The 20980-nt window shown below is 35.3% G+C and overlaps 4 protein-coding genes across 5 annotated transcripts; 2 read left to right on the forward strand and 2 right to left on the reverse strand.

The window, feature by feature from the left end:
* The first annotated feature begins 266 nt into the window (after positions 1-266).
* LOC9321634 lies at positions 267-6395 on the forward strand. 2 transcript variants are annotated; one of them, XM_021030345.1, is made up of 23 exons: positions 267-546; positions 1054-1290; positions 2036-2359; positions 2451-2552; positions 2629-2688; positions 2767-2996; positions 3079-3202; positions 3291-3471; positions 3554-3582; positions 3678-3826; positions 3900-4002; positions 4144-4239; positions 4341-4387; positions 4467-4590; positions 4683-4745; positions 4845-4904; positions 4982-5143; positions 5223-5296; positions 5384-5477; positions 5571-5707; positions 5780-5860; positions 5946-6051; positions 6145-6395. In XM_021030345.1, exons 2-23 carry the CDS (start codon positions 1114-1116, stop codon positions 6223-6225), a joined length of 2604 nt encoding a protein of 867 aa, XP_020886004.1. In that variant the 5' UTR covers positions 267-546; positions 1054-1113; the 3' UTR covers positions 6226-6395. The 2 variants fall into 2 exon arrangements, with proteins under 2 accessions (XP_020886004.1, XP_002883433.1); XM_002883387.2 differs by having other exon boundaries at positions 1094-1290.
* A 1136-nt stretch (positions 6396-7531) lies between these two features.
* On the forward strand, positions 7532-12573 carry LOC9319501. The gene is made up of 14 exons (XM_002883388.2): positions 7532-7929; positions 8347-8428; positions 8714-8817; positions 8985-9111; positions 9458-9552; positions 9922-10045; positions 10149-10229; positions 10394-10492; positions 10599-10754; positions 10840-10894; positions 10975-11045; positions 11427-11471; positions 11649-11828; positions 11923-12573. The coding sequence occupies exons 1-14, from the start codon at positions 7892-7894 to the stop codon at positions 12361-12363; spliced, it is 1698 nt and encodes a 565-aa protein (XP_002883434.1). The 5' UTR covers positions 7532-7891; the 3' UTR covers positions 12364-12573.
* On the reverse strand, positions 12542-15244 carry LOC9319502 (protein DETOXIFICATION 18). Its single transcript, XM_021030346.1, has 7 exons — positions 14774-15244; positions 13861-14405; positions 13588-13674; positions 13437-13493; positions 13104-13342; positions 12905-13023; positions 12542-12809 (listed from the first exon to the last, which is right to left on the reverse strand). The coding sequence occupies exons 1-7, from the start codon at positions 15029-15031 to the stop codon at positions 12705-12707; spliced, it is 1410 nt and encodes a 469-aa protein (XP_020886005.1). The 5' UTR covers positions 15032-15244; the 3' UTR covers positions 12542-12704.
* Positions 15245-18427: 3183 nt separating this feature from the next.
* LOC9321635 (protein DETOXIFICATION 19) lies at positions 18428-20915 on the reverse strand. The gene is made up of 7 exons (XM_021033639.1): positions 20549-20915; positions 19719-20263; positions 19485-19571; positions 19331-19387; positions 18997-19235; positions 18799-18917; positions 18428-18718 (listed from the first exon to the last, which is right to left on the reverse strand). The coding sequence occupies exons 1-7, from the start codon at positions 20825-20827 to the stop codon at positions 18614-18616; spliced, it is 1431 nt and encodes a 476-aa protein (XP_020889298.1). The 5' UTR covers positions 20828-20915; the 3' UTR covers positions 18428-18613.
* Between the last annotated feature and the right edge of the window lie 65 nt (positions 20916-20980).

The following is a 20980-nucleotide window of genomic DNA, read 5'->3' on the forward strand; positions in this document are numbered from 1 at the left end:
ATTACTTTTATTCCACTATACTTTTATTATTTTTGCTTTTATCTATTCTTTTTTCCCATTTATAATTGTCTTTTATGTATATCAATTATCATGTTTTATACAACCAAACTTTTCTAGAAATACCAAAAATTATTATTTAATTATAAAACATAAGTTATATACTTATATGCAATATAATTTGAAAAAAAATCACATCTATTTTATTAAAAATGATTTTTATATTTTGACCCCGGTAAAAGAAAATTCTAGCTCCGCCACTGAATGTGGCTTGGCTTATCTCCTCAGCACAAGTGTTTCCTCTTAAACTCATCCAATAGTTTATAGTCGTTTACTCTTCAAATCCTTCTTCTTTCCCATTCACAATTCCTCAATTTTTCATTTTTAATTAATCCTCCATTTTCTTTTTCTGAAAAACAAGAAAAGTTAAAACAATTTCGGTTTTAGAATTCCAAGAAATCCGGGAATGAGCGTATCTCTCTAGCTAGACTCATTACGAATCAATTCCCATTTCCAGATCCAAATCCATTGTGTTCCAACTAAAAAGAGGTAAAATCAATCTACATTTCTCTTAGTTTTTTCAACAAATTTGTTCATTGGTCTTTGTGCTTATTAGAAGGTAGAAGAATTTAAATTAGATTTCGATTTAAATGCAACAAAATTTTTGGGTTTATTAGAAGGTAGAAGAAGAAAGGTCACCATAGATTGAGTCTACTACCATTGTTCTCATCTTCAATGTAGCACCTAGAGATTCCAAATTAAATAAAAATATAATAATTATCTTGGTTTTATAATAAGGTAGAAGAAGAAAGGTCACTAATAAATTCGAGTCTACCATTGTACTCTATCTTCTTCTTTTTTTGGTTTTCTTCATTGTACTCATCATTAATGGTAGACACGTATTTTGATTAGATTTTAAATATCTCATTTTCGTATAATGAAAAGTTATTTCTTAGCGTAATTTATTGAAAATCTAATCCGATGTATTTGGTCAATGTAACTTATTTATCTATAATTTGGTTATACAAAAAAACAACTTATTTATCTACAATGCAGGGATTAACAAAACTGAATATTTCTTAACCAAAAAAATTAGGTAAAAAAAGAAGAAAAAAAATGAAAGTGGCAGTGATAGGAAGTGGAATAAGTGGATTAGGGAGTGCTTACGTACTTGCAAATCAAGGAGTTAAAGAAGTTGTGTTGTACGAGAAAGAAGAGTCATTAGGAGGTCATGCTAAAACGGTGCGTTTTGATGGCGTTGACTTGGATCTTGGTTTCATGGTCTTTAATCGTGTACGTATTCCTTTCCCTTTCGCTCATTTTTTTTTCACAGAAATAAATAGTTTATGATAAAGTTATATACATCTGGAATTTTCTTTATTTCGTGAAAAAATGTGATGATAATTGAAGCTTTTTGCCTTTTCCTGTTCACTTTGGTCCACAAATGGACCATACCTTGTGTTGTGTTTTGGTCCAAATATTTGTTTTACTTTGCCTTCTAAGGTTTTGTATACACAGAACTTGGATTATTTTTTATATCTGTCCAAATCTAGCTATTGGAATTCTTTTTATTTGAGCTACGAGTTTTCGTTTGGTGTTTCTTTTAATTAAGTCAAACGTATTGTTGTTGTTAGAAAAAAATGTCAAACTCGAATTGTTTTCGAAATAACTTTTCTCTATGAATTTTGACTGATATGATGTTTTTATGTACGACTGTGAAACTATATATGATTCGTTTTATATATGACATGAAAATGATAGAACAACTCATTATCATCTTGTGACTATTCAAACTTTCCAAAATAGATTTTTATCGATTGGTAGAAGTTTCATAATTTATTGATAAATTAGTTGTGGTAAATAGTTTTATGAATTGTCGAATTGTGCACAAATGATTCATATTACACAAAAATTAGTCTTAAAATGTTATGAGATTCAATGTAAGAATCCAAATCTTCAAAACTTCATTTATAGATTGATTATGTATTGTTCCTAGCTCGACCTTTTGGATATTGATCATATATTAATATGTTGATAGGTTACATATCCAAACATGATGGAGTTCTTCGAGAACCTTGGAGTAGAGATGGAGGTTTCAGACATGTCTTTCGCAGTGAGCCTTGACAATGGCAAAGGTTGTGAATGGGGAAGCCGCAACGGTATCTCGGGCTTATTTGCTCAGAAGAAGAACGTTTTAAATCCGTATTTCTGGCAAATGATCAGAGAAATTGTTAGATTTAAAGAAGACGTTTTAAAATACATTGAGGAGCTTGAGGGTAACCCCGATATTGATCGAAAGGAAACCTTAGGAGAATTCCTCAATGCTCGCGGATACTCTGAGTTGTTTCAGAAAGCTTACTTGGTGAGGTTCTTTTCTTTAATGGATCAGTCAAAATGTTACTTGAAGTTTTCTTGGACAAGAAGTAACCTCGATATATATCTCTCTGGAGTAGGTCCCCATATGCGGTTCGATATGGTCATGCCCATCAGATGGTGTCTTAAGCTTCTCTGCTTACTCTGTTCTTTCGTTTTGCTGCAACCACCATCTTCTTCAGGTTCATTAATCCTCTCTCGTCCTTCTCCTTTTATTATATATCGGTGTTTCTTAGCTTAATTTTGTCCTTTTTTCAGATCTTTGGGAGGCCACAGTGGCTAACCGTTGCAGGACGTTCTCAGACTTATGTCGCAAAGGTTCCAAACTAAAACAATGGTTGTGTTGTGTAAGGGATATATGCATTTGTGCCTGACTTATTGTTACCTACGGATCAGGTTAGGGCAGAATTGGAGAGACTAGGATGCACAATCAAAACAAGCTGCGACATAAAATCTGTTTCGACATCCGAAGATGGTTGTGTAACTGTTACAAGTGGTGATGGGTCTGAGGAAGTATTCGATAGATGTATATTGGCTATGCACGCCCCAGATGCTCTGAGATTGCTTGGTGAAGAAGTCACATTTGACGAAAGTAGAGTTCTTGGTGCTTTCCGATACGTTTATAGGTTCAAAATTCACACCTCCATTTATTTTCTTCTATAAAAAAAAGAGTGAAGCAATTCATTAACCTTTTGTCATCGATTGTAGCGATATATATCTCCATCACGACATTGATTTGATGCCACGGAACCAAGCAGCGTGGAGCGCATGGAATTTCTTGGGAAGTACGGAAAAGAAAGTATGTGTAACATACTGGCTCAATATACTTCAGGTATACAAAGCAATCTACATACTTTTAAACACCGATCTCAAGAAAGCAATGACTTTACGCTAAATCTTGATGATATCTACTGGTGTAGAACCTCGGCGAAAACCGTGAACCATTCTTTGTAACACTTAACCCAGACGAGACCCCAAAGAAGACATTGCTCAAATGGACCACTGGTCACCCTGTACCTTCAGTTGCAGCTTGGACAGCTTCACAAGAGCTTCACAAGATTCAGGGCAAACGTAACCTATGGTTCTGTGGTGCATATCAAGGTAAATCCTAGATTCTAGTAACTTAAAACAAATCAATTCCCTCTTGTCGTTGTCTTATATTTTAACTGAATTTATCTTTCAGGCTATGGCTTCCATGAAGATGGACTAAAGGCAATGATCAAATTTTATATATAATCAAAGTCCCTTCTCTTTACGTCACATTGCATTTTCTAATAACTTGCAGTTTTGTTAATTGTCTTATTCAGGCTGGTATGGCGGCTGCACGAGGTTTGTTAGGGAAAGAAACCGCTCTCCTCAACAATCCGCGACATATGGTCCCTTCCTTGACAGAAACCGGGGCTCGGCTTTTCGTTACTAGATTCTTGGGACAATTTATATCAACCGGTTCTGTAACGTGAGGCTCACCCTACCTTCTCAACTTAGATTTTATTATGTTACATTGATACTTACCGCTATGAACTTAACAGAATACTAGAAGAAGGAGGAACAATGTTCACATTCGAAGGGAAGGATTCTACTTGTCCTTTGAAATCTATCCTCAAGATTCACAGTCCTCAATTTTACTGGAAGGTATACATATATAAATATGACAATGAAAGAGTTTGAATAGTCTTTCCATTATCCATAGTTCAAGAACCTGGTTCTTGATTCTTGAAATGTGATTCTTGATTCTTGAAATGTGATTCTTGATTCTTGCGTTTTGTCTCTTAGGTTATGACACAAGCAGATTTAGGACTTGCAGATGCTTATATCAATGGAGATTTTTCTTTCGTCGATAAAGACTCAGGACTTTTGAATTTAATTATGGTACATAATATATACCTGTAGGAGCATAGATACTTAATATTTTTCGTATTTTCGAGTTATTTCTAAAGTTTCTCTGTTTTAATTAATAAAACTTTCTGCAGATTCTCATTGCTAATAGAGATACAAAATCAAATCTTACTAAGAAAAGGTAAAAGCTTTGAAATTTTCTGTTTAAGGATTTAGGATTGGCCTGCAAGCTTTGTCTCCTAAGCTTTCAATTCTCGCAGGGGATGGTGGACACCGATGTTTCTAACTGCCGGTTTAGCATCTGCAAAGTATTTTCTAAAGCATGTCTCTAGGCAGAACACTTTAACACAAGCGCGTAGAAACATTTCTCGTCACTATGACCTTGTATGTAGCCTGAACCTCCACCTCTCTTATATCTCGACGTTTACTTTGTGTTTCGAGTTCATAATCAAATTCTGTGTTTGGTTCATTCACAGAGCAACGAGCTTTTCGGTTTCTTCTTGGACGATACCATGACTTACTCCTCTGCAGTATTCCAGGTGACCATGGAAACACTTTTAGGGGATTTTCTCTTTTTTCGGTTTCTCTTACTTTACTGTGATTCTGACTTCAACCATTTACTATAATTATGTTTATAGTCGGATGATGAGGATCTGAGAACTGCACAGATGAGGAAAATCTCTCTTCTGATTGATAAGGTAAAACATTTTCTTGATTTAGAACAACAACTTGTGATTTTTCTCTCTTCTTGAATAACCGAAGAGGGACATTTCAGGCGAGAATAGAGAAGAACCATGAGGTTTTAGAGATTGGATGCGGATGGGGAACTTTGGCTATAGAAGTTGTGAGAAGAACTGGATGCAAATACACCGGCATTACGCTGTCTATTGAACAGCTTAAATATGCTGAAGAAAAAGTGAAAGAAGCTGGACTTCAGGTTTGCATAATCCATCTCTTGATCTGCTTTTTTATCTCCAAGGCTATGTATGACTAGCGATATAACTTGTGAATGATAGGACCGGATTACTTTTGAGCTCCGCGATTATCGCCAACTTTCTGATGCTCACAAATATGACAGAATTATATCTTGGTAAAAAAAAATATCTCCCTTTTTTCCTCTGCTAATATAACTATGTAATTAATCTATCTTATGAGATAACATTTTTGAACATTTCAGTGAGATGCTAGAAGCGGTTGGACATGAGTTCATGGAGATGTTTTTCAGTCGATGTGAAGCCGCGCTTGCAGAAAACGGCCTAATTGTCTTGCAGGTAATATATAGCTCTTGCTCATTTCTCTTCTCAGACATTATCAAAAACTTACATAGCCATTTGATCCTTTTTATGATGTTTTGACCGTAACAGTTCATATCGATACCCGAAGAGCGTTACAATGAGTACAGACTAAGTTCAGATTTCATAAAAGAATACATATTCCCTGGTGGATGCCTTCCTTCTTTAGCCAGAGTCACTTCAGCCATGTCCTCTTCTTCTAGGCTATGGTAAAAATGTTTTATACATAACTTTTTCAGCAATCTCTTTGTTTAACCAATCTAACACTTAAGTTAATACAGCATTGAACACGTTGAGAACATTGGGATTCATTACTACCAAACATTGAGAGTGTGGAGGAAGAACTTCTTGGAGAGACAGAAGTAAGATAAAAAAATATTTAAAACCTTTTCTCTGTTTTTGTTCTGTTTACTCATATTTCCAACAAAACTATTATTATTTGTGCAGACAAATCATGGCTCTTGGATTTGATGATAAATTCATAAGGACATGGGAGTATTATTTCGATTATTGCGCAGCTGGTTTCAAGACTCTTACCCTTGGAAACTACCAGGTAACATTAACATAGATAATGCTTCTTTAATTCCTTGCTATCAAAGTATCAACTGTGAGGTTTTGAATAACTTTGAATACAATACATTTGCAGTTGGTGTTCTCGCGTCCAGGGAACGTAGCTGCATTCGCGGATTCATACCGAGGATTCCCTTCTGCTTATTATGTCTCTTGAGAGCAACAACATTTGATTGCTTATACTTTTCGATCTATAACAATATTTGATGACCTGAAATACTGTTATGATTATTTATTTGTTTGGTGTGCAAATTTGTTGAATAAAAAAAGAGCTTTACCTTGGAAAAAATAACCAAGACTCGTGGAGCTTTATGACCAATTCATACACTCCATGCATAATCTTGTATAGTCCAGACCAAAATGCCAAACCGTTCTGATAGTCTGTCTATCTGCCTAAGGATTCATTGTCAACTATCACTTCAAACTTTTAAACAGTAGTATTATTTAACTATAAAATTGCCAAAAGCTATAGCTCACCTAAAATATATAAATATTTTTGTGACAGCAGTGATCAACAACAAACAATAATAGTAGTATTTAAAATATTTAATTTATCATGATAAAAGCTTTGCAACAAAAAAAAAAAAATCATAATTAAGATTGTTAATATGGTAATTGACGTCCTTAACCAATTTGACATTTTCGTGGCTCTATCACCAATAGACTCATATGAAATATGTCTACTACCGCGATCATCATTACTGTTCTTCTTCATCACCATAAATACCAAGATGCTTTTGAAGTATGAAAAAAAAAAAAAAATTACATAGTCAATAGACCAAAATAGAAAAGTATGGTCCAAGAACTCATGATAATGTTGAGCCGGTCCGGGATATGGTATGCTTGTCTCTATAGGTGTTCTTGTTGACTTACCGTTTTCATGGCTTCTAAAGATTTGATCTAGTATTAATTATTGACGGATTTATTTGACTCTATATTTTTCAATTTTATTTTATGTTCTCTACTATGAAGAATATTTAGAAAATTAAAAAATTTAGAGTCAATTTTTTTTGGAATTTTTTAATTTTCTAAATATTCTTCATAGTAGAGAACATAAAATAGTGGAAGCCTCCTTGGCCCATTGGTTGACCAAGGGTTGATTAATGCTTCTACACTAAGAGATTTGAGGTTCGAGTCCTAGATATTGCGATTTATTAACAATTTTGCAGATTAATAGAGGCAAGTATGCAGGAGATCTCCAACGATGTACAATTATAGCCGTTCGCCAGAATTCTACGCAGAGAAAGAAGTGTCGCCAGGTCGTGGATCATTGAAGGTATTCATGAAGATTATGAAGAAAGAAGTATAGTCTTTCCTAGATCTAATAAGGGTCGGAAGGAATTGTCAGTTGTAGAATCGTTTATGTAACAGTTCTCATAATTTACAATTAATAATAAATCTAGACGACAAAAAAAAAAAACATAAAATAAAATTGAAAAATATAGAGTCAAATAAATCCGTCAATAAATGTCAAGAAGTGGTTTTAATAGTGGCAAAAATGTAGGTAACTTACCAATTTTAAATTACTAACAGAAATCGAAAAATAAATATTAAAAATAAAAAAAGCTCTCTTCTTCCTTTGTATCTTCTTCTTCTTCTTCTTCTTCTTCTTCTTCTTCTTCTTCAACCTCTCTCGATCTCACTGATTCTTCTCTTCAACAACTCGATCTTCTCTTCCTCTTTCTCAATCAGGGTTTTACAAAGGAAATTCTGATCCTAATTATCGAATTATTTAGTTTTAGGGCTTTTCTTCGAATTAACCAATCCGTTGAACACAAAGAGAAGATATGAGATAACAATTGCAGTTTCTGTGAGATTCTATAATGGAACAGCTTGTTAACTTCATCATTCGACCTCCAAGGTTATGCTTCTCTCTCGAGTATTATGAATTTGTGCTTTTTGATTTCTCCGATTTGGTTGTCAAATTCTCAATCGTTTGAAGAATTGGGTTTTCTCTGAATTTAAGAGTTCATGACTTGAATTTTGTTCTTTATGATGATTACTTGTATTCATAATTGTCTTTTGTACTTTCACTTGAGTTTCTGATTAGAAGAATTATCAAATTCTTATTTTTTTGGCCACCCATGTGATCTCTCTGTCTCTGTGTCATTACTAAAGTTTACTATTCAGATTCTACTACTGAATCTTCAAGAACGTGTCTATGTATTACTTTGACATGAGTCTTTTAAGAGTTAGGATTTGGGACGTTACTAGGTTTGAAGATAAACATCTATAAGAAGATTGTCAATATGTGAATTGACTTGTTTGTGTGCTGCAGAGCTGAGTATGACGCGGAACATGATCTCTTGGAAAAGGAGTTTATGATGAAAGGTAGATGGTATCAGAGAAAGGATTTAGAGGTAAAAGCTTTCTTTTTTGTTTTAAGATTATAAAATCAAACTTGTTTGTGTGGAACATTTTCTGTCCTGAAGTTTTCTGTATCTACAATGGTAATAAATAGGGTTTGTTTGTAACAATGGAAGTCCTACCGTTTTTGGTTCTTGTAAAGTCAATCTATTTATTGAAGTAAGATGTGTGTGCATAGTTTTTGAAACCTATGATGGTAATATTAAGCATATGGAAGTAAAAGTTAGTATTTGTTTTATTTTCCTGGCGTGAGTTATATTCAGATATTTCGTTGGCAGGTTAAAAACAGTAGAGGAGATGTTCTCCAGTGTAGTCATTATATGCCAGTTGAACGCCCTGAAGGAAAGCCTTTACCCTGTGTAATATACTGCCACGGAAACAGGTACCGGAATGTTTGATAAAGATATTTTGAGCTAGTTAATAGCTTTAAATTATCAGGAATACGATTCGAGTTGTACTACTTAACTTTGTATCTCCTGGGCCTTTCATTTACTCTTGGCCCTCTTGATTCTTCGCATTGCTTAATGGCCCTGCAATTCTATCATATAGTGGATGTCGAGCGGATGGTAGTGAAGCCGCAATTGTGTTGCTGCCTTCAAACATCACAGTTTTCACCCTTGACTTTTCGGGATCGGGTCTCTCAGGCGGGGAATATGTCACCTTAGGCTGGAACGAAGTATGTTCTCCTTTAATCATTCTCTTTTATCTCTTCTACTCTTCAAAATATATTGTTACATTGGAGTAAATATTTTGTCCAATATGCTCTGTAATTTTCCATTTTATACCCATGTAAACCAATATGATTGTGCTATCTTCTATAGATGTACCGTATTGTAAAAACTTTAGTTCATGATTAGACTGACGAGTGAAGAAATCATGGAATTCGTGTCGAGTTGTAGTTTTGGTCTTTGACCATGTCCTCTGTGTATTATTCACCACTGATAAAGTCACTGTTCACATTATTCTTATTTATGACTGGTCATTCTTCTTACTATCTTTAAACCTGATGTGACTGCTTGCAGAAGGATGATCTGAAGGCTGTGGTCGAGTTTTTGCGGCAGGATGGAAATATATCCCTGATTGGGTTATGGGGGCGTTCGATGGGTGCTGTTACTAGGTTCTGCGCAGACTATAATTTATTAATTTACTAAGAGCGTATTCATTTTTCTGCCTTGCATGAAGTTTCGGTTAATGGTATGGGACTGTGTCAATGGAAGTTAAAGTTTCGGTTAATGGTATAAGGCTTTGTCAATGGAAGTAAATCTTACTGGTGATTTATATTTGTTGTGAAGCTTCATTAGTTTTAGACGGTAGAATAAGTGCTGTGATACTTGCCGGTGCTTAGCCATAACTATCACATGTCACACGTGAGCGACTATAAGAGACTAAATGACATGTTGAAATAGGCAATTTATTATTGCGATCACTTGTGCTGCCTCCCAAACAATGATAGCATTTTGTTGAATCATCCACATTTTTGTTACAGCTTGATGTATGGAGCCGAGGATCCTTCGATTGCAGGAATGATTCTAGACAGCCCCTTCTCCGATTTGGTTGATCTGATGATGGAACTTGTTGATACATATAAGTTTCGTCTACCCAAGTTTACTGTAAGTAAATTTATATTGTTTCTGGTGGGATTTGTTCTGTCTACTGCAAGACTTCCTTATTCTTTTGCTGTATGGTATTAAGCTCTCTCTACTCTATATTCAGGTGAAATTTGCAATACAGTTCATGCGGAGAGCTATTCTGAAAAAAGCAAAGTTTGACATAATGGCTCTGAACACCATTAAGGTCGTGTTCTCTACTTGTTTGTCTTTGTCCTTGTTATCTACTTGATTGCATAAATGGTCTGATATATACAACAGCATAATTGCTTGTCATGGTCATCCTGCTGGTTGGGAAAGTATTTAATTGGAAACTATATCCAGTTTAATTGTTTATCTTCCATGCTGCAGGTGGCGAAGTCTAGTTTTGTTCCAGTTTTATTTGGACATGCCTTAGATGATGACTTTATCCGCCCTCATCATTCAGATCGTATATATGAAGCTTACGTAGTAAGCTTCCAATTCTTGATAGCCATCCTTCTTCTTACACATGTTCATCTTCGGCTAGCTTCTATGGGCTTTGGTATAAACATCTGGCTTATGTTTATGATGGTAGGGTGACAAAAATATCATCAAGTTTCTGGGAGACCACAACTCCCCAAGGCCTCCATTCTATTTTGATTCGATCAATATCTTTTTCCACAACGTCCTTCAACCCCCAGAGGTGGTGGGGCCGACATTTTATGACCCTTTGGATGATTACTTTGCAAATGTAATGCGACTGTGGTACATATGAGGGTTTAGATTTTTGTTTCTGCCTTAAGAAACGTCAATAATGATGTCTATTTTATGTTCAGGGCAGTTGGGGCACTATGCATGACACAAATATTCCACAATCCTCAGTACAGAAAAGTGAGTCATACTTGTTTTTCTCTTAATCTTCTGGTAGGTTTTATTTGAGCTTAAAGGCGACATCTTTTGTCAATATTCAGGTTTAGCCGCGGGTAGCATCTCTGAGGCAATTAATGAAGTCCGCAAGAAACGACCCATGAGTCGCACAGATGTCAGTAGTTCTTAACTAATCTGGGTCTTTTTAATTCTTATTGCATAGGTTTGAATGTTTTGTTTACCATTATTAGGCTGATACCCTAGCAATGGTTCAAGCAATCAAATGCTTTCCTAGCATTCCAATCTTCTAATATTCATAATGCCTGTAGTGCAAAAATTTAGAACGCCATATTTTGTCTGTTCATAGAACCTTACAGAAAGAGTATAAGAAGCTTATGAAATATAGTGGACTCATGTAATTTTTCTTGCACAAGGGACCAAAGTAAAATGGAAGGTGCTTGCTATACTTGTTACCTCTAAAATATACCTGAAGGTTCTGGGTTGTAATTTTGAGCTTTCACCACCGTATTTCAATGGCTTTTATTGCTTTCTTCAGGTTCCTTCAAATGTCACATCTAACGGTTCTCCATCAGAATCTAAGGTATAATTCCTTGTGTTGTGTTTATGGTGCCATTTAAAGTATATGGTCGTTTGATCATATAATTGTTCATTCAACAAGGGTTGAGACACGAGTGCCATGGTGACCAGATCATAATCGTGCAAAATATAAATGAAAGAGACTGGAAATTCCTGATGTGGCATAATGATTTCGTTTCAGGAAAAAGAAAATCCTGATGGCCGTGGCAGTTCATCTTCTCCTGATATGATAAGCTTTGATTTGTCAAACGGCAATCAGCACCCTCCTCACCTTAGGATGGCTTTAGATGATGATCAATATGTGGAGTATCAGATGGAGGACATGGCAGATTTTCCATCCAATGCAGAGGAAGAAGAAAGGGTAAGATCAAAATCTGGATAAGTCTACTTTTATTAAACTTTCTAATATGTCTATTTTCTATTGACATACTTATATTTTGTATTACTTTATTCAGATGCTTATGAAAGCGGTGATGGAATCGTTGAAAGACTTGGAAGTGCAAAGTCAACAGAAAAAAGAACCTCCTGAGACGAGAGTTCATGGCAGCTCTGCTTTTTTAACTGCAGCTCAATGCCTTTCTTCCAGGGAAGAATCAACTTCAACTCGAGCAAATCAATCAGAGAGTGATTCTGCTTCCAGTCCAGTAACAGGTAGCCAGGATCAACTACCGTCATCTTCTGAGTCCAATCCTCCTAGTGAGACCTCTACTTCTCTGGCGAGACCCATAACCGCTTCTATTCCCGGCTCTTTAAGCCAGAAGGAAAGCGAGACCGGTGACATGTCAGGAGTTACAAAGGCCACAGTGACAGTGGAACGTAGTAGTAGTGCACCAGGGAAAGTCTTAGACGGGTTAATACGCAAGTGGGATCTAAACTTCTTCAAAAACAACAAATAAGTCCACTTATGAGTTTGGTAGTGTTATAATTGGGTCAAGTCAGTGCTATACATATTGATATTGGTTCAAAAATAGAAGGATTTCTCATGATAGGTTAATTCGTTGTTGGCTTTGGTTATTCAAATGTTTACATATGATTTTTATTCAAATGTTGTCTTCTCTTGTGGGCTTTGGACTATTTGTGCAGATATGCATTGTGTTCGTTCCAAATGCTCTTTATCCTCTTTGTTACAAAAATATGATGATTCAGTTCACTTAATAATGTCTTTTCTTAAACACAATCCTCCCTTGATCTCGTATTTCTGAAATTACTAGGTTTCGAATATTGATCTCGTCCATTTTCAGACAGTAGCAGCATTCAGCTTTATCCACTTCCGGAAAATTGTCATAAGCAGAAGAGACGAGGATTGGCAAAACATCCCACATATCAGACCGATCCACAAACCCTGTTTTTTCATGAAAACAATATCAAAATAATGAATCAAACACAATTTAGCAACAACAAAAATCTTTACCAATTTCATAAGAGTCTAACATTCACCTTGGCATGAAGCTTCAACTTGAAACCACAAAGGACTGAAATCGGCATTCCAATTAAATAGAATGTTCCCAAATTTATAACCGTGGCGAACCGCTGCCATCCACATCCTCTCGCAACTCCTGTAAAATACATTAAAGAGATGAGTTTCTCCACGCTTGATAATTCAAGAAAGTTTTAAGATTTTCTTGGATCTATTTACCTGATAAAACACCTTGGATGGAATCAAGTGTTATAGATGCAGCAAGGAAAAACCTTAGTGATGCAAATCCCTCTTTAATCACATGGCTATTGCTGAATAAACCAACCCAAGCATCATGACCTACAAGTATAGCAATCACTACACCGAGAGCTAGAACTAAAGACAACTTAACGGACACCGAAGTCGCCTTCTTTGCGCCTTTTACATTTCCTGCTCCAAGTTCGTTCGACACACGAGTACTGCAAAGTTTTGGACTTTCAAAATTTTGACACAATATTATTATGAGAGAAATACAAAAGAATTTTGATGGATTAATTGATGAGATAAGCAAACCTTGTAGCTGCGCTAAGTCCGCATGTTAACATGTAGCTAATCGATTCGGTGTTGACGCTGAATTAATTTAACTTTACACACAATGAGCTACTTGTTGATGTAAGATAACACATTAATTGATTAACTATAATAGTGATATAAAAAGACTTACCATATAGCTACCAAAGAGGTGGTGATTTCCGGATTTGGCATGAGTCCTGCCAAGAATACTAGAATCTCGAACGCCCAATACTCTAAACTGTTGTAAAAATATAGTTTTAATAAACTTCAACAAGCATATGAATTCGAAACTAACACAAACTACTAAGCTACACGTTCTAGTCAACAAGCATATGAATTCGAAACTAATACAAACTACTAAGCTACACGTTCTAGTCAACAAGCATATGAAGTTAATAGTTGAATGGTTCTTGAGCTGACTTACCATACCATAGCAGCAGAAGGGATGCTTAATGTCAAGTTTAGTACTACATAACGAAATGATTCCATCGAAAATCCGGTCCATGTTTCCTTAAACTTGTCTGACCAAATCACGTAAATTCCGAGAGAAACGAAAGCTATCCACATTGAAATAGATGTAGCTATGGGAGCTCCAATGAATCCGAGGCCAGCTAAATGCACCAGAGCATACGTAGTACCAATATTAATCACCAAGGGAACAAACGAGAAGACAACTAGCGGAGTAACGATGGATTGTGTTTGGCAAAATCTCAAAATGTTTTGTAAGAACCCATAAGCAAATAAACCGGGAGCTAGGTACTTCATATAGAGTGCAGCTTGTTTTGAGATGCTAGGATCTTGTCTGAGAAGTCCGAAAATCGATTCTGTGAAGAACCATAAGATGGTGGTGAGGATGCTGAAGACTAATGAGACGATGCAAGATGATTGAAGATGAATCCCCAACATTCTATAGCTTTTTGCACCAAAGCCTTGTCCACACAATGTCTCAAGTGCTCCACTTAACCCTGTCTGAAAATTAACAAGACATTAAATGTCTTTTCTAAAAAACAAAGACAATGCATATAAACATTCAATTAGCAAACGTTATGGTTAGGGAAAAATTCAGACAAAACTCATAAGCCCATCCACACTTTAGATAAAATTGTTTTCTTTAAAATTCATTTTAATTGATAAGTAACAATATATTAACCAACTTTGGAGAAATGCATGGATAATCATGAATCCAAACTTGAGTTGAGTATAACTTTTTTAAAAAATATAATATATTAGCCTATCATTGAGAAGCAAAAAAGTGTTTTTTAGTAACTTATGCATGTAGAAAGCAAAAGAAAATGTTGGATGCAAATGAAGCTTGGAGGATAAGGAAATAACAGTACCATGAAGGCAAAACCGGTGACGGTAGCCCAAGAATTGGCGAGGGTAGCACCGGCGAGCTCGAGTTGGCCGAGGTGAGAAGCAAACATCACAGAGGTTAAAGGGATACAATAATAGAAAAGATTGGTGAATATCATTGGTAGAGAGTAAATGATTTGAGTCTTTGCTTCTTCAACGTCAATAAGTTGTTGAACATAAGTTGATGATTTTTCTCTTCCTCCTTCACCTTCATGGTCATCTTTGGACGTAGGAGCAGCCATTGTATCTTCAAGGACTTTGGATTTTGGTTAAGAGTAGGAGAAGCTAGACAATTTTTTATTTGTGAAGGTGAAGAACTATATAAGGATTAAGTGGAGAGCTTTAATGAGATGTGTTGAAAGGACCTGTCTCTGTCAGAGGAGAAGCCAACCAATTTCGACTCTCCACAAAAAAACACGAGCGCAAATAAGAAAAATAAGTATAAAATAAGAATGGTACGCAAAATAGTTTATGAAAATATTAAACACAAAACTAAAATAATAATACACAGACACATTTATGAATTTGACGGAAAAAAAGACACATTTATGAGTTTTATATTAACACTCATGAGTCATGTGACTCAACAAGTAGACAAAGCCAGAAATTAGTTCTTGGATTAGGAATCAAGTGTTATATATATCATCTTTATCTTCCTTTTATGAAATGTTTTTAAGTATATATCTCTTATGTATATTGGGAATCAAGTGGATGTATACATATTTAGTAACTTATTTTTACATGTGTATATGAAATGCTTCTGATTATGATGTGTACATGTGTGGCCCTTCTGCCGGCTCAAATAATACTTGGGAGGATTTTTCTTTTGGCCGCCCTATAATTAAATGTTTATTTACTTTTATAAAACTACAATTCAATATTTTTTGGACATTCAAATTTTTCTAAATAACTAGTCGCTAATTTTATTTATTATTGTTTAAATTTTGTTTTTTTTTACCGGATTGGTTTACAGTATAATGATATGGTTGTGTCATTATCCAATTATCCAAATTAAAAACCGACAATATAATGGAAGAAAGAAAAAAAAACTCCTTCTATTATGAGTTTCAGAGCTGGGCCCTAAACCATTGTAGCACCCGCCGCCTTATGTAGCAAGCCAATTCCCTACTATGATCAAGTAGTAAAGAGTTTGTTTCCGGCCACAAAAACAAAAAATCAAAATAAACGGCTACATTTTAGAGAATATTAGTTTGGTTAAATGGTTACATGTATAGGTCTTCTGATGCTGATGGTTGATGGTCGGGAAGCTCTTCCTTCCTCTGAGAGTCTAAGAACCCCAACTATTTTGACTAACATGATTCACCCCTAATCAACATCATTTAATGCATTCATTATTAATCCTAGTCTAATCGTCAAAACTTAATAAGAAGACTGAACTAAAGAAGCAAGTGCAAAGGTAATTGGAGGCATAAACATAATTACGGATACGAGATGTATGATGATGAGAAATCTTCACTAGTTTGATGAAAAGATGACATCTTCATCACCAAAATGTAGAAGAAGGTTCTTATTAGAATATTGTCCCACATCGGTTGGGTTTGTGATTCTTGGACAATATATATGCATTGTGACAATCATTTTCCTTTGAGCTAGTTTTTGGGTGTGAGTTAGGTCCACACTAATATGGTATCAGAGCTTAGGCCTAATTTCGATTGTGGACCACCCGTGGATGTCCAGTCCCAGAAACTTCACGCTTCAGATGTCCAATCCTGAGCGTGAGGGAGGTGTATTAGAATATTGTCCCACATCGGTTGGGTTTGTGATTCTTTCGCAATATATATGTGTTGTTGCAATCCTCTTCTTTTGAGCTAGCTTTTGGATGTGAGTTAGGCCCACACTAATAGTTCTTGAGTCCCAATACAAATTTGAGAAAACTCATACTTAGAATAAGCTTAAATCATGTTGGCACTTTAAAAGTTGGGATAAGAATGGATATGAATATATAGGCCTGCCTTTGTCAATGTGGAGGTCAATCTGATACTTACATGATTCTCCAACTTTTCCACATTGATCTACCTCTGCCCGATGTAAGAGATCGATACGTGATTTGCCTTTTTCTTGCATGGACCATCAGAAGGTCGATGCGAGCTCCATGAGCCTCATAAACTTGTGTTCTTTCCCTTGACGACCTTCCTTTAGCTTGATCCATTCCGCTACATGCTTTGCTTCTCCCGTTTTACGCTCTAATGTATCCGAATTCCATTATTTTGTAAGGTATCTCTACAACAATATAAAGACTCCAGATGCAAACAAAACTCCTAAATATGCCTAGATGCAAAGATAAAGTTTGCTAATACAAGAAAGAAAAAAAGAAAGACTTCAAAGGACTAAAAGGAAATTTATCAAAAGAATCTCCCGAGACAAAAATTCATGGCTTTCTATTAAATTCACATTTTTATTTTCCTTAGTTTCTGTATGAATATTAAGCCGTGCGCCAAACAAAAAGCTCCAGAACATGTAGTCCTGAGACTTTATCACTGTAATCAGTCTGATCACCAATTTTTATCAATCCATGCTTTCTACAAAATACCCAATGAGTCACTTTTTATTCTATTCATGATACTCTAAAAGTCCATAAGATTATGGATCAGAGACTTGTTATGGTATGACGTGATTAAAAATTAGTGACAATTGACAAACAAAGTAGATAATTACAAATTTCTAAAAAAAATAGGTTTTCCATAGCCGGGTTCGAACCAAAGAAACCTATTGATCGATTGAACCCAAGGAAGCCATCAATTGACAATCAAAATGAATTTAACCATTTAACTATTGCGGATCTTTTGTTAAACTATGAATTTACTATATATATATATATATATATATATATATATATATATATATATATATATAAATAAACAGATAATTACAGATTTCTAAAAAAACAAAAGGTTTTCCGCTGCTGGGATTGGAACCCGGAAAGCCATCAATCGATTGAACCGGAGAAAGCCATCGATCAAGATGAATTAAACCAATATGCTACAGCGGATCTTTTGATAAGTTATGAATTTACACTTTATATATCTATTGAATATGTTTGCCCAAAAAAACAAAATAAATAAATAAAAATATATCTATTGAATATGGAAAAGCCTAAACTGTATGATCAAATTTAATCTTGTGGAGAATGATCACGCATCTGAAAGATGAGTAATTATTTGAGTAGTATATAAAGGATCTTGACTTAATTCCGTCGAGATTGGTAGAAAATTATTATCTCAAAAAGACGTGATATATTCTATCAAAATTAATGGCTAGAAAAACTATTATGTTCAGAAAGTGTGTGGACAAAGATCTCATATTAATAAGAAGACACCAGACCAAACTTGTGTAACCCAAGAAAGAGAAAAGAGTTTACATAGAAAGCATCAAAATTTCTGATTTTAGCAAACATGCCAAAAAATCGTCAAAAAATATTAAATCAACTAGGAATTAAAGAAATAGAAAATGAGAAAAGTTTTTTGCTGACAATAACAAACTTGTCTAGCAAATTGGAGAACGCAACTGTAACACCCCCGAAACTGTAACAGCAACTAAGAAGTTGGTTTCAAAAGATAGCTTAAAATGATGCTATAATATTCATGCCATGGCCAACTTTGAGAACCAGATTCTATCTCTTACACTCCAAAAGAAGAAAAATAAAACTTAGAAAGATAAATTATAACAAAGCGTTTGGATGATCATGAGTTCCAAATATATATCTTGATCATAATAACTGAAAATTTTCTTACAAATATTTTATTCCATATTTGCTTAAGAAAATAAATGTGCCTCCGTAGAAAAATGGAACGTAACTAGAGTTTTCAGACCGTAGCAGCATTAAGCTTTGTCCACTTCCGAAAGATTGTCATAAGCAAAAGAGACGAAGATTGGCAAAATATCCCACAAATGAGACCAATCCACAAACCCTGTCACCACCAAAATAATGAATCAAACATAACACTAATAAAACAAAATTTACCAATCTCATAAGAGAGTCAAGCAATACCTTGGCATAAAACTTCAACTTGAAACCACAAAAGGCTGCGATCGGCATTCCTATTAAGTAGAATGTTGCCAAATTTATAACCGTGACTAAACGCTGCCATCCGCATCCTCTAGCAACTCCTGTAAATAAAATTAAAATTGAGTCTTCCCTCGCGTGATGAGTCAAAATAAAATAAAAAGATTTTCTTGGATCTTTCACCTGATAAAACTCCTTGGATTGAATCAAGAGTTATAGAGGCAGCAAGAAAAAACCTCAATGATGCAAACTCCTCTTTAATCACATGACTATTACTAAATAACCCAACCCAACCATCATGACCTACAAGTAAAACAATGACAACGCCGAAAGCAAGAACTAAAGACAACTTAACGGACACTGAGGTCGCCTTCTTTGCGCCTTTTACATTTCCAGCTCCAAGTTCGTTGGACACACGCGTACTGCAAAGTTTTCGATTTTTTAAATTTCCGAAACAATATTTTTCTACAAGATGGAATACAAAGTATTTTGAAACTATGTAATAAGATGAGCAAACCTTGCAGCTGCGCTAAGTCCGTATGTTAACATGTAACTAATCGCCTCCGTGTTGACGCTGAATTTATTTAACATAACACACAATGAGCTATTTTGATGCAATAGATCAATAAAAAACATTAACTAACTAAACAGTGATATTAAAAAAAACTTACCATATAGCAACCAAAGAAGTATTGATTTCCGGGTTTGGCATCATTCCTGCCAAGAACACAAGAATCTCGAATGCCCAATATTCCAAACTGTTGCAACAATACAGTCTCTTAAGCTTCAACAAGCTTATGATATTTTTTATTTTTGTCAACAACATGTATACTATTTGGTATGATTACATTGACTAACACAAACCACTAGACTAGATATAATGGTCAACAAACATATATACTTACCATACCATAGCAGCAGAAGGGATGCTTAATGTCAAGTTTATTACGATATAACGGAATGATTCCAACGAAAATCCAGTCCATGTTTCTTTAAACTTTTCTGAACAGATCACATAAGTTCCGAGAGAAAGGAAAGCTATCCACAATGAAATAGATGTAGCTATGGGAGCACCAATGAATCCGAGGCCAGATAAATAAACAAGAACATATGCGGTACCGATATTAATCACCAAGGGAACAAGCGAGAAGAATACTAGTGGAGTAATGATCGATTGTGTTTGGCAAAATCTCAAAATATTCTGTAAGAACCCGTAAGCAAGTAAACCGGGAGCTTGGTACTTCATATAGAGTGCAGCTTGTTTTGAAATGCTAGGATCTTGTCTGAGAAGTCCGAAAATCGATTCTGTGAAGAACCAGAAGATGGTGATGAGGATGCTGAAGACTAATGAGACGATGCAAGATGATTGTAGATGAACCCCCAACATTCTATAGTTTTTTGCACCAAAGCCTTGTCCACACAATGTCTCAAGTGCTCCACTTAACCCTACCTGGAAACTAAGAGACATTAATTAATGTATGTCATGAACAAACATTTATACATATATACCATTAATGGCCATATATATGTTCTTGAAGATGTCGTTAATAAAAATATATACAACTAAACCCATCTACTAGTCATTATTTATGTCGAATAAATCATTTTAGACAATCTTGATTCTTGAATTCGAATTCGAGTCTATTATTGAGATGGAAATAAGTAACTTATGCAAGTAGACATTAACACAAGATGTTGAATTACAAAAGCTAAAGTAATAAGAAAATAATGGTACCATGAAGGCAAAACCGGAGACGGTGGCCCAAGAATTGGCAAGGGTGGCAGCGGCGAGCTCGAGTTGACCGAGGTGAGAAGCAAACATCACAGAAGTTATAGGGATACAGTAGTAGAAAACATTGGTGAGTATCATTGGCAAAGAGTAAATCATTTGAGCTTTAGCTTCTTCCACGTCGATCAGTTTTTGAACCAAAGTTGATGATCCTCTCCTTCCTCTTTCATCTTCTCCACCTTCATGGTTATCCAACAACGGAGAACTCGTCGCCGGATCAGCCATTGGATCTTCTTGTTGGAAGGACTTTGGGTTTGGTTAAGACTTGAAGAGGGGAATTGTGATTTGGCAAGGTGAGGAATTAAATAAGAGATGTACGCAGAAACAGGATATTAAATACTAAGTTACTAACACGAGGCCTCTCTGCCATTTATTGCC

Source organism: Arabidopsis lyrata, assembly GCF_000004255.2.
Source record: "Arabidopsis lyrata subsp. lyrata unplaced genomic scaffold ARALYscaffold_3, whole genome shotgun sequence".
NCBI classification, from domain to species: domain Eukaryota; kingdom Viridiplantae; phylum Streptophyta; class Magnoliopsida; order Brassicales; family Brassicaceae; genus Arabidopsis; species Arabidopsis lyrata.